Source organism: Dasypus novemcinctus, chromosome 27 (genome assembly GCF_030445035.2).
Source record: "Dasypus novemcinctus isolate mDasNov1 chromosome 27, mDasNov1.1.hap2, whole genome shotgun sequence".
In the NCBI taxonomy this organism is placed as follows: domain Eukaryota; kingdom Metazoa; phylum Chordata; class Mammalia; order Cingulata; family Dasypodidae; genus Dasypus; species Dasypus novemcinctus.
The window spans coordinates 9,141,594-9,154,983 of NC_080699.1; the positions used below are offsets into that span (position 1 = coordinate 9,141,594).

At 38.0% G+C, this 13,390-nt stretch overlaps 1 protein-coding gene across 1 annotated transcript in view; it reads left to right on the forward strand.

Annotated features, from left to right (window-relative positions):
- DYNC2H1 (dynein cytoplasmic 2 heavy chain 1) overlaps positions 1-13,390 on the forward strand; it is a 339,886-nt gene that overhangs the window by 55,024 nt on the left and 271,472 nt on the right. The window contains exons 31-36 of the mRNA XM_058289227.2: positions 584-734; positions 3,748-3,953; positions 5,410-5,592; positions 6,744-6,926; positions 8,478-8,701; positions 9,456-9,571. Of these exons, the coding sequence (XP_058145210.1) occupies positions 584-734; positions 3,748-3,953; positions 5,410-5,592; positions 6,744-6,926; positions 8,478-8,701; positions 9,456-9,571 (1,063 nt within the window). The remainder of the gene's footprint in view (positions 1-583; positions 735-3,747; positions 3,954-5,409; positions 5,593-6,743; positions 6,927-8,477; positions 8,702-9,455; positions 9,572-13,390) is intronic.

The window sequence follows — 13,390 nt, forward strand, 5'->3', positions numbered from 1 at the left end:
GCTATGTTGGTGCTATTACAGAAAGCCTCTTAAACTATATTACTATTACATGCTTTATATAAAGTCATCAGTCTTGATCTATAACTAGTTTCTGTTTTATATATTAGATTGAAAAATTAGGACACATCTTAATTTAAGAGAAACCTGGAATTTGGAATTGTAGACTTCACTAGTGTACTGAGAGACCATTTTGGAATGTTGGGAGAGTGCCTTATTAGATAGAATATATTATACTTTCATTTCTTTTCATCCTAATGGTTGAAAAGAAGCCATTTATGAACAGAGCCAGGGGAAGAAAGTACAAAGGCCCTGAGCCCACAATGAGCTTGGTGGGTTCTAGGACCGGAGAGTAGACCTGTAGGAGAGTAGTATGAGAAGAGTCTGAAAGGTAGACCAGGAAGTGTGTCCACAATGCTTCTCCTGCTACTGTGGTGTTCTCTTAGTCCTTGAGTTGCTCACTACTAACACATGTGGGTTTAGAGATCCAGTATGCAATTGAGAATTTGGGAAAAGGTATGTTTCCTTAAGTTCATAAAATATTTGTAAGTAAATTTCCCTTTTTATAATTTTTTTTATTCAATAGATATTATGCTTGGCAGAGCAGATTAAATTCACTGAAGATGTAGAAAACGCTATTAAAGACCATAGTCTTCATCAGATTGAAACACAATTGATGAATAAGTTAGAGCACTATACCAATGTTGATACAAGTTCTGAGGATCCAGGGAATACTGGTATGGACAGAATATCCCCTTGCTACCTGCTTTTGAGTTATTTGAAATTTTTTTGGTTTTCTGTCTTAGTTTATCTATTGGGTTTTTGATATATATCTTTATATAAATATTCTGGTGCTTACTCTAGGAATTACAGTGTACATACTTAACTTTTTATATTTCACTTAGAATCAATTTTTTACTACTTTAAGTGAAATGTAGAAATTTTACTACCATATAGCTGTATAGGTTGCCTTTTCCTCTCCTTTTTATGTTGTACTTGTCTTTTATTTATTTACATCCCCCCCCCCCAGTTGTCTGCTCTCTGTGTCCATTCGCTGTGTGTTCTTCTGTGACCACTTCTATCCTTATCAGTGGCACCGGGAATCTGTGTTTCTTTTTGTTACATCATCTTGTTTTGTCAGCTCTCCATGTGTGCAGCGCCATTCTTGGGCAGGCTGCATTTTCTTTCGCGCTGGGGAGATCTCCTTATGGGGCACACTCCTTGTGCATGGGGCTCCCCTATGTGGGATCACCCCTGCGTGGCAGGGCACTCCTTGTGCGCATCAGCACTGCCCATGGGCCAGCTCCACACGGGTCAAGGATGCCTGGTGCCTGAACTGCGGACCTCCCATGTGGTCCCATGCATCCCATGCGGATGCCCTATCCATTGGGCCAAGTCTGGTTCCCTGTACTTGTTTTATACATTACATCTACCTACATTTAAAACCCCGTGTGATAAGATTATAATTTTTACTTTTAACCATCAAACATATTTTAAGAACTCAAGAGGAGAGGAGAAGAATGGTGTATTATATTTATTTAACCATCAATGATTATTCCCCATAAATGCTGTGTTGTTTTTCTCTGGCTGCTTTCAAAACTATTATCTTCTTTAGGTTCAGTAGTTTGGTTATAATGTGTCCAGGCATGAATTTCTTAGAGTCTGTCCTGTTTAGGGTTCTCTGAGCCTTTTGAATCTGAAGTTTTATGTTTGTTTGTTTGTTTTTTTAAATCAAATTTTGGGAAAGTTTCAGTCCTTGTTTCTTCAAATTTTTTTTCTGCATTGTACTCTTTCATTTTTCCTCTTGGGACTCTTAGGAGATGAATGGTAGACCTTTTAGCATTGTTTCATAGATCTCTGAGACTGTTCATTTTTTTTTTCCTTCTTTTTTTTTTTCTTTGTTCAAATGGATAATTTCTATTGTTCTTTCTTAAAGTTCACTGGCTTTTTCCTCTGTCATTTTCATTTCCATGTTGAGCCTGTCCAGTGATATTTTTAATTTCTCTTTTTGTAATTTTCAGTTCTAAAATTTCCATTTATTTCTCTTTGCTGAGCATTTTGTCTTTCCATTTGTGTAAATAGTGTCCACCTTTGTTTGTGTTTAATGTATTTCACAGATAATTCCAACACCTATGTCATCTAGCACTGGCATCTATTGATTGTCGTTTCCCTCATGAGTTGAGATTTTCTGTTCTTTGTATTTTGATTGTATCTTGTACATTTAAAACAATGTGTTATGAGTCTTTGGTCTGTTTTAAATACTTTAGAGAATGCTGTTTTTTTTTTTTTAGCAAATAGTCGATGCAATTGGCTTTGGGCCACAAGGTCTGGCCAGTCTCCTGTAGAGCTTGGTTCCATTGTCAGTGTTGGTTTCACATTCTTTGAAATGCCATTTGTCTCTCTTGTCCCACGTGTGAGCCACTTAGTGGCTAGTTCTCAAGCTCTTTGGTTTGTTGTTTATGATGAGATCTACTCACATACAGGTTAAGGAGAGTCTAGGAGTTCATAAACAAGTTTTGGGGTTTTCCTGTTGCTCTCTCTGTGATCTCCCTAGTATTTCCCAGTTCCCTTGGTTTCCCTTTTAGTCACCTCACCAGAATGGTGGGATTTTGTGTTCTCCACTTTCCTGCGCACCCCTTGTGACTGTGCCCGCTTACTTGGCCGACACGTGGGAGGACGGAGAGAGAAGAAAAGCAGCTAGGATTTGCCCTACACTCTTAGAACAGCTCCTCTAATTTCAGAGGAAGGCTGCCTTTCCTCAGAGTTGTAGGCACCCCTAGGGCCCAGATGACAGTGCTGGCCCCATCAGCTGAATGCTTTCCTGTTTCTCAAGCCTGAACTAAAGGATTCTCCTGGAGTTCTGTCTGTCTGCATAAAGGTGGGTTTCTGGCTGCATTGGTTCCAGGCCTGGGGATACCAGAGGGGAAAACAAAGGTAAACTGGCTGCCAGTTGGTGGTATTTCTGATTCTGGTCGTCTTCCCCAGTGTGCCTGCTGTTCTTTACTTTTCTGAATCCTGAAGTCACAGCTCAGTCATGCTGTCCAGGTTTTATACCTGGATTCAGAGGGAGAGCAAGTAGAACTGGAACTGCTCACTGAATTTTGTTGCCTCAGTTTACACACACAAAGTTCTTCTTTTTAAAATTAATTAATTAATTAATTGATTTCCCCTCCTCCTTCCTCCCTACCCTCTGCTGTCTTTTGCTGTCTGTGTCCATTCACTGTGTGATCTTCTGCATCTATTTGTGTTTTTGTCTTCTCATCTTTCTCCTCTAGGATTCACTGGGATTCGACCCTGGGGACCTCTGATGTGGAGAGAGGGTCCCTATCACTTGTGCCCCTCAGTTCCTGGTTTCTGTTGCGCCTCGCCTTGACTCTCCCCTTCGTCTCCTTTGTTGCGTCATCACCTTGTGTGACGCACTTGCATGGGCACTGGCTTGCCACGTGGGCACGGGCTCGCAGTGTGGGCACTTGGCTCACCGCATAGGCATGCCTATTTTTTTTTTCACCAGGAGGCCCCAGGGATTGAACTCAGGTCCTCCCATACGGTAGGCAGAAAGCCCAGTCACTTGAGCCACATATGCTTCCATCTTCTTGTTAAATTACTAGTGAACTTGACTTTTTTTTTGGCTTTCATTATTTATATTACTGTGTCATTCAAATGTATCAAGAAATTACCTGTATAAACATAATATGAAGCACTTACATCATAGACTAACATTTTTCTCCAATTATGTTAATCTGTGTACAGAATCTGGCATTTTGGAGCTTAAACTTAAAGCTCTAATTCTTGACATTATTCATAATATTGATGTGGTGAAGCAGTTAAACCAAGTTCAAGTTCACACACCTGAAGACTGGGCTTGGAAGAAGCAAGTTAGATTCTACATGAAAAGTGATCACACATGTTATGTTCAAATGGTGGATTCTGAACTTCAATATACTTATGAGTATCAGGTATGTTTATTGGCAGAAATATTTTATTTTTCCAGTTAGAAATTATTTAATTCAAAGGAAATTTGCTATTGGAAGCAAATACTTTTATTTCAGTAGTTACTGTCTTCTGTTTCATCAGAATTAAAAAGATATAATAATATAAGAAGATATAGAAAAGCAATCTATTTACAAAAAAGTTAAAAGTATTGCCAGTATTGTATAAATTGTCTAATGTAATTTTTCTTAGAGTGGCATTTATATAGAATCTTTAATCCAAGGGGAATTGAATTTGTTAAACTCAATAGAAGCTGTGCCTCCTTAACAAGCCAAAATAAGAGCAATTGTAAATATGCTATATTTTTGCTAAACAATTTAGGTTTGTAAGGTAAAAGAAGAGTTTTCAGACAGGTAGTTTAGTACATGTGACTTGTTCTCAGAAAACCCAACTGTATCCTTTGTCTTTTCCAACATAATGAATCAATCATCAGAATATATGTGACAATTTTGTTAACAAGCATATGTCAGGAGAGCCTCCAGTTGGCTCTTTCACAAAGAAATTATATTGTCAGACCCAAATCTGTCTCCTAAAATTAAGGGAAAGTCCTTCTAAACTGCTGGTTTGGCCCAGCCCTCGTGGAATGGGGGCCCTCTCTTCCTGGCTCTCCCCACTTCTATCCCAACCTTTTCCCAATTTCCCTCATCTGGACCAGGCACCTCCAGCTGGTTCTGGTCCCCTGAGGGGGACGGGAAAACGGTTTGGAAGAGGGCCTCGGGCTGACTCTGGTCGGGAACCGTTGCATCAGGTATCCTGGGGAGGAAGTATCATTTCTTTTTTCCTTTTTCAGTCTTTCAAAAAGGGGAAGGAAAGGGGAGAATGAGCCTTTTTTGCTGTCATACTGAGAACTTGTAACATTTTTTTTCCATAAAACTTTTCCAATTGGAGTGTGCTAAAGACTGCAGTTGGAAATTTGAACTCTGTATTTTCCCTTCCATGTGATACAAATCTTGAGAATATTTGATAGGTTAAATTATTAATTTCATTAGGAACTTGTCAAATTAATTATACTTTAAAGTCTTCAAAGTAATATTTCTATGGTTTGTGGAGATTGTAAGTTTCAAGGAAATAAATATATGAATTTTAAAATATGAAATGGAGTTACTATTATATATTTTTGGAGTTGATTGCCTTATAAATATATCTTTGTTCCTTTCTCAAGAATTTGAGAGAGTTATTTGGAAAGTCTAACAGTATATTGAGAACAGCATAAAATATATGCTTGAGAAATAACTAAATTTTATTTCAGTTTATGCTCTAGGAAGTTTCTGTCAGTTAAACATATTTTGGCTATTTTTCTGTGTCAAGAACTTTAACCTATTTATTGCCTTTTAGTCTTTTGCACTAGAACCTCACAGTGCATAGATAACTGTAAATGCTAAACAGAATGTGCACATTCCGACTTCATGTTTCCTTGAGTAGGGCAATGCTCCCAAGCTGGTGTATACGCCACTGACAGATAAGTGCTACCTGACTCTCACTCAAGCTATGAAGATGGGGCTTGGAGGAAACCCTTATGGGCCAGCTGGAACTGGAAAAACGGAATCAGTGAAGGCTTTAGGTGGACTTCTTGGAAGACAAGTTTTAGTTTTTAACTGTGATGAGGTAGATCTATAAATATTTATCAAACTATATCATAGTGTGTTATCTTATGTTTGAATTAGTTATATGCACCTATATATGAAATACTCTATTTTAAAATCACTCCACTTTTAAATCACTTGAAGACATAATTTGTTTTATTTGAAAGGTGAAATGATGGTTATATGCACCTATATATGAAATACTCTATTTTAAAATCACTCCACTTTTAAATCACTTGAAGACATAATTTGTTTTATTTGAAAGGTGAAATGGAGAGAAGTTGCATTTAGTAGTAATCCCAAAACTTTTTTAAGGGGGACTCTTATAAAGAAGCAATTTTAAATGCGTTGTAAAATATGGACATTTTCAGCAAAGAAAATAGAAATAAGTAAAGCGTAAATGTATTTTACATTGCATTTTGGTAACATTCTGTGTAGGATTTATATTTTGATTTTAAAAATAACGAAAAATCTTGCATTTTGTTAGTCATGTGAACTTTGCAGAATTTTTTCACATGCTTTTTGTTTATTCTTTGCAAATACCTGGCTTTCGAAATAATAGTTACTTAATTCCTACTTAAAAAGAGAAAAAGGCATTTAAGGGTGAAATGATTTGCTTAAGATCTTATGAGTGAATGGCATAAAATATTAAATTATTAGTAGAGATTTTAATTATTTTTAATGATAAATATGTTTTCAATTATAATTTTTTAAAATCTGTCAAAGATTTTAATGCTCAGTTTTAATAAACACAGATTTTCAAACATTTATCTATAGCAAAATGTGTTGGCTTTAAAAATGGGCATTCTTCAGCTTTTTCCTGTGCTTTTAATTAATTAATTAATTAATTTTTGCCTTATCTTTCAAAACTGAGCACTGGGTATTTTTAACTAAGTATTGTTATATGTCTGACATTTGAATTGAACATTTTAGATAGAAACAAAATCCATGATATTTCTTTTCTTAAAATTTTATATAAGTATATCATTCATACATAACCATACATGAACAGTAAGTTTATAGTAAAATTTGTGAATTTACAAAATAAACATGCATGTCATCATAAAACACTACTACCCATCTCCCTGCCATCAATATCTTGCATTGTTACAAAACATTTGTTAAAACTATGAAAGAACATTTAATGATATACTTTTTATTGTTGTTTTTAAGGGTATTGATGTAAAGTCAATGGGGCGAATATTTGTTGGTTTAGTAAAGTGTGGAGCCTGGGGTTGTTTTGATGAATTCAATAGACTGGAAGAGTCTGTACTGTCTGCAGTATCCATGCAAATCCAGACAATTCAAGATGCTTTGAAGAATCATAGAGCTGTATGTGAGCTACTTGGCAATGAGGTATAGAATCCTGCTTTTAAATATGTTGAGAATTTAAAGAATTAACTATTTTGAAAGGCTTAGCATTACTTGTACTTACGTAATATTCTATCTTTATTTTTCCTGGCACTCCTGTTTCTAATCTGTGACCTGCGTTAAACCTTTTCACCTATGAAATGTCTCTGAGGTTTCTTATCCCTCTTTTGGTCTTACTGTCACCATTCACCTTCAAACTTTCAATATTACATAATTCAGTTATGATAGTATTTGCTAATATCTACTGAGCACTTACTCTAGGCTGGCCTTGTGCTAAGTGCTTTAATGCAATGCATTATCTCATTTAATATACCAACTCATAGAGGTAGGGGCTTTTTTTTTTTTTATCTTTCACTTTACAGATGAGGAAACCAAGGCTTGGTAAGTGAAGAGTAAGTGGTAGAGCTGGGAATTGAATCCAGGTCTGTCTAGTTCTGTCGCTCGTCTTTTAAATGACTTTTCCGTAAATAAATTCAAATGATAAGCTTCTAAGCAATCTCCTGCTCCTCACTCCCCCCATAGGAGATATACCTTAATGTCATTAGAATGTGAACAGAAAATGTAAACTTCTATATGTCATATGTAGTTCTGAACACACTGAGAGTGGTAAGAGCTGTGACATTATCCTGTTATCCACAGGAATGTTTTTTTTTTTTTTAATTGCATCCCACTACAGTTATTTGTGAGAACTTTTTAAAAAAATTTTATTTCATTTTATTTTTCCCCCTTCCCCCCCTTCCCTCCCCCAGTTGTCTGCTCTCTGTGTCCATTCGCTGTGTGTTCTTCTGTGACCGCTTCTATCCTTATCAGCGGCACCGGGAATCTGTGTTTCTTTTTTTGTTGCGTTATTTTGTTGTGTCAGCTCTCCATGTGTGCGGGGCCATTCTTGGGCAGGCCGCACTTTCTTTTGTGCTGGGCGTCTCTCCTTATGGGGCGCACTCCTTGTGTGTGTGGCTCCCCTACATGGGGACACCCCTGCGTGGCATGGCACTCCTTGCGTGCATCAGCACTGCGCATGGGCCAACTCTACATGGGTCAAGGAGGCCCGGGGTTTGAACCGTGGACCTCCCATGTGGCAAACGCCTTAACCACTGGGCCAAGTCCACTTCCCGAGAATGTTTTTCTAATATATAAATTTTTCTGGGTAGGCAAAGAAAGACCAATTCTAAATTGTGAAGGTGTTATTTACATGACGCTTACACTCCTTAAAGGAAAGAGATGCTGTTAAGTGAGAATTCCCTCTCTGTCATCAAATTTATCTGCTTCTACACTCATTTTTTCCCTTTCTTCCTCTCAGAAAGAAAGAGTTGTCCTTTCTCTTAACTGATGCTAATCCTTTCACCCTGTTTTAGAACCATGCTTCTCAGAGACCTCCCCTTAGTTAACCCTCTCCTATGGCCTTAGCCTTCCATTTTGTTTTCTAAGGTATGTATGATTTAGGAGTAGAAATATGTCACAATAAAATTTTTCTTGGCAATGTATTTTATATTTATAATTTCAAATCTTTGATGTCTATATTTTAAATTAATATTTCAGGTAGAAATAAATTCTAATTCTGGAATTTTTATCACTATGAATCCTGCTGGAAAAGGTTATGGAGGAAGACAAAAACTGCCTGATAATCTTAAACAACTTTTTAGGCCAGTAGCTATGTCTCGTCCCGACAATGAACTTATTGCAGAAGTTATTCTCTATTCAGAAGGCTTTAAAGATGCTAAAGTATTGGGTAGAAAATTGGTAGCTATTTTCAATCTATCGAGGTGAGTTTTCCTGTTTAAAATATTTTTATGTTTTTAGGGTTCTAATGATTGATTATGGTTATTAGTGACCATTTTTCATATTTGCCTAATTTACCTACTTAATGATTTTCATATTGGTGATTATAGTTGCTTAAGGTATTGACAAAAATGCTTTTAGTTTGAAAAATAAAAACATCTGCATCAAAATGACTCCTTTTTCTTAAATGCTATTCATTTGACCTCATTTTTCTTCCTCAGAATAATTTATATTAGAGTATTTAGCAAAAATAATTCCTGTTTAAGTTATTTATCAGCTGTCTATTCAGAAGCTACTGTTCTTTGGATGGGTTATTCTGCAATCTTTTCTTATGTTTTATTTCTGAGTAGTAAATGTTACTTGTAGTTTCTTTGGGACAAAATAGAATTCTGGTCTGCTTCACTTAAGAGATAGTGGGAACTACACAATGTCAGAGATTGAGAGTAGTGGTGAATTGATAGTGACTTTAGGATAAAAGTAACAGATAATTGTCATTTAGTAGGTTCATTAAGATAGGTAACCAATTCATGTAAGATTTATCTTATTCCTTGGGAACCATCCATCTTTAATACCTTCCTTGGGTGATCATTTTCTGTGATTAGTTTCCTAATATAAATTAATGACATAGTTCTTGTTTCTATGCATCAGTAATTCCATTCTGTTTTTCTTCAAATGTGATGATAAAAAGAATTTCTTATCATTATTTGATGCTTTAAGATTTCCATGTGTTAACTTTAGGGAACTTTTGACACCTCAGCAACATTATGATTGGGGTTTAAGAGCTTTGAAGACAGTTCTGAGAGGAAGTGGAAATCTTCTTAGACAACTGAAGAAAAATGGCCCTAACCACAATGGTATGATAAAGAATTACAAATATAGTAACTTATTTTTAATATACTTTTAATTTCAGGATAGTTTTAAATGTACAGAAATCTAAACAGAAAAGTTGCAAGGATAATTCCAAGCTTTTTAGTAATATCTTTCCCCAGGGGCCCCTGTTTTTAGCAACTTACATTAATATGGTACATTTATCACAACTAATGAAACAATATTGCTACACTGTTTTTTTTTTTTTTACAAAACAGTGGTAAAAGAAATTTAGTTATTTTTTAAATTTTTTTATTCATTTTTTAAAAATATTACATTAAAAAAATATGAGGTCCCATTCAACCCCACTGCCCCCACCCCACCACTCCCTCCACAGCAACACTCTCTCCCATCATCATGACACATCCATTGCATTTGGTAAGTGTATCTCTGGGCATTGCTGCACCTCATGGTCAGTGGTCCACATCATAGCCCATACTCTCCCATGTTCCATCCAGTGGGCCCTGGGAGGATCTACAATGTCCGGTAATTGTCCCTGAAGCACCACCCAGGACAACTCCAAGTCCCGAAAACGCCTCCTCATCTCATCTCTTCCTCCCATTCCCTGCACCCAGCAGCCACCATGGCCACTTCTCCCACACCAATGCCACATTTTCTCTGTGGACCTTGGATTCGTTGTGTCCATTGCACATCTATGTCAAGAGGAGGCTTAGATTCCACATGGGTACTGGATGCAATCCTCCTGCTTTCAGTTGTAGGCACTCTAGGCCCCATGGTGTGGTGGTTGACATTCTTCAACTCCATGTTAGCTGAGTGGGGTAAGTCCAATAAATCAGAGTGTAGGAGTTGAAGTCTGTTGAGGCTCAGGGCCTGGCTATCATATTGTCAGTCCAGAGATTCAAATCCCCTAGATATATCTTAAACCCCAGCACCAACTACAATTCCAGTAAAGTAGCAGGAAAGGCTTGTGAAAAGAGATCCCATCTGTGTCCAGCTCCATCACGCCGAAACACCAGCTCCAAAGAAGGGCCAACTGACATGGCAGTGAACCCCATCTGCCATGACCATAGAACCTGTGGGTCTCTTTAGCCCTCAAAAGAACCAATACCTGGGGTTGTATCTACTTTATTTGTCTCTGAGACTCTGCTCAGGTGTGCATAAGGGCAATCCTTCTGACAACCTCCAGGCACTTTTTTAGAGACTCATAGCCATATAAACTCATTTCTCCTTTCCATTTCCACCTTACATTAGGTCAAACAGCATTTTAAACTCCTGTTATTATATGTAGACAGGGATATTCTGCTGGTCCACATTGAGCCTTTAATTCAAGGTCATTTTCTAGTTGCATCATCAGCTGGTACTTGGTAGTGATCCCTCGGTGCCAGGGAGGCTCATCCCCGGGTGTCATGTCCCACGCTGGGGGGAATGCATTGCATTTACATGCTGAGTTTGGCTTTGAGACTGGCCACATTTGAGTAACATGAAGGCTGTCAGGAGGAAACTCCTAGGCACAGTGCTGCTCTAGGCCTTGTTCTTATTTCAGGCGTATAGGCTCACAAGTATAGTCATTACTATCAGGGGCTCATTGTTGGACCCTCATTCCTTTCTGGCCCTTACCATTGCACCTGGGGGACTGCCGCTGCTCCCCTATGGACCACAACAGAGCACCCCCGGCCAGGAACCCAGTACCCCCCTAGCTGTTGTTTTTAAATGTTGCCACTATGAGTATATCCAAACATTACCATGCACCCTGGATATATGCCCTGTATAACTCCCTGTCAACCATATATCCCCTGTCAATAACATCCTATACCAGTATTCCTCCACTGCCATTGTTGAACCACTCTGTGATCCAAAACTTCCTGAAAAGTGAAGCCCAATATAATGTCAGGATCCCTTACTATTAAAATGGAATATAGCAATGGGTTTAAAGGTTAGATATAGAATACATATTGATTTGGAAAAATTCTACATCCTATCTTTTTCTTTTCTTTTTTCCTAATTATTGAGCTTCTCTTCACAAGAGCCTTAGATCACAGTAATTCATATATACAATATACAGTACTCCCACACATCCACCATAAAACCTATTCCCTTCCACAGCAATATTCTTATAACTTATTCATATCATATTTACTTAAACTGATGTACAGACTCTGAGACAATAGCTTTCAAACACGGTGACATCTGTGCTTACATTGTGGTCCATACTTTAGGATATACAGTTTTCTAAATTTTTAGTTATCCTATGTTTTACATTATGGTTTACATCATTAGTCTGACGTCCCCTATATGTTTTTGGTGTAATATTACGTGTTTTATATCCATCCTTGTGTACTCTCGTGAAACTCCTCTCTTACTCCCACATTTACCTTGGTTCCATCCATTCAACATCCATTTTCCCCTCCCCTTGGGGCCCACAGCGACAGCCAATCTCCATTTCCCAAGGAGCCACGTCCAGAGATACTTGCAACAGTGATCAGGGCCTGACTTGCTCAACTGCCCTAATGCCCTGGGAGCCACCCTTTCTCTTGAGAGATACAGTTCCCTCTTTTTTGATGGCATTAGTCCTCCCCAGACTGTGGGTCCACCCCCACTCTCACTACTTGGGTCTCTATCCAATGGTACAACCCACCCTGGCAAAATGAGCATTCAGACATTCCCCAGGAGTCCGTCCCGTGTCAGACCATCCCCTCTGAGCATCCTAAACAGGTAACCCTCCTAATTATATTTTGATACGGTTTTCTCAGCATTTTACTCTCAACCAACACCTGACACTCTCCTATGTTCGTATGTTGCCCCTCCCTCCCCCCAATTTTTGGGCACTATTACCCATCCGCCCATCCCCAGCCCCCCTCAAACCCACAAAGCCCCATCCAAAGGCAACCCGTTGCCCCCATTTTATCTCTTCTTTGTGCTCGTACTTACCGCCAGCTCATCATAGATTCCACCCCTGCAGACGTCGGCTCACATCCTTCCTCGACTCCCCGATTTCCTGTAAGCCTATCTTCCAGTCTGTAGCTCTCTGAGGCAGCTTGCTTATTTCATGTCATTGAGGTCATGTAGTATTTGTCCTTCAATGCCTGGGTTGCTTCACTCAGCATAAGGTTTTCAAGATTCATCCATGCTATCACGTTTGTTTGTAGTGTATTTGTTCTTAAAGCCCAGTAGTATTCCATTGTATGTATATACCACATTTTATTGATCCACTCATCTGTTGATGGGCATTTGGGTTGATTCTAACTTTTGGCGATAGTGAACAATGCTGCTATGAACATTGGTGTGCATATATCAGTTTGTGTCCTTGTTTTCAGTTCTGCTGGGTATATACCAGTGGTATTGCTGGGTCATATGGCAAATCTATGGTTAGTTTTTTGAGAAACCGCCAAACTGTCCTCCAGAATGGTTGTATTCTTCTGCATTCCCACCAGCAGTGGATGAGTGTTCCCATTTCTTCACATCCTCTCCAGCATTTGTATTCTTCTGTTTTTTTCATAGTTGCCTATCTTATGGGAGTAAGATGGTATCTCACTGTAGTTTTGATTTGCATTTCCCAGATAGCTAGAGATTTGGAGCATTTTTTCATGTGCTTTTTAGCCATTTGTATTTCTTCTATGGAGAAGTGTCTGTTTAAATCTTTTTCCCATTTTTTTAAATGGGTTGTTTATCTTTTTATTTTCAAGATATATGAGTTCTTTATATATGCAAGTTATAAGTCTCTTATCAGATATATGGTTGCCAAATATTTTCTCCCATTGTGTGGGTTCCCTTTTTACTTTCTTGACAAACTCCTTTTATCTATTTGTTCCCATTTATCTATTTGTTCTTTTGCTGCTCGTGCTTTT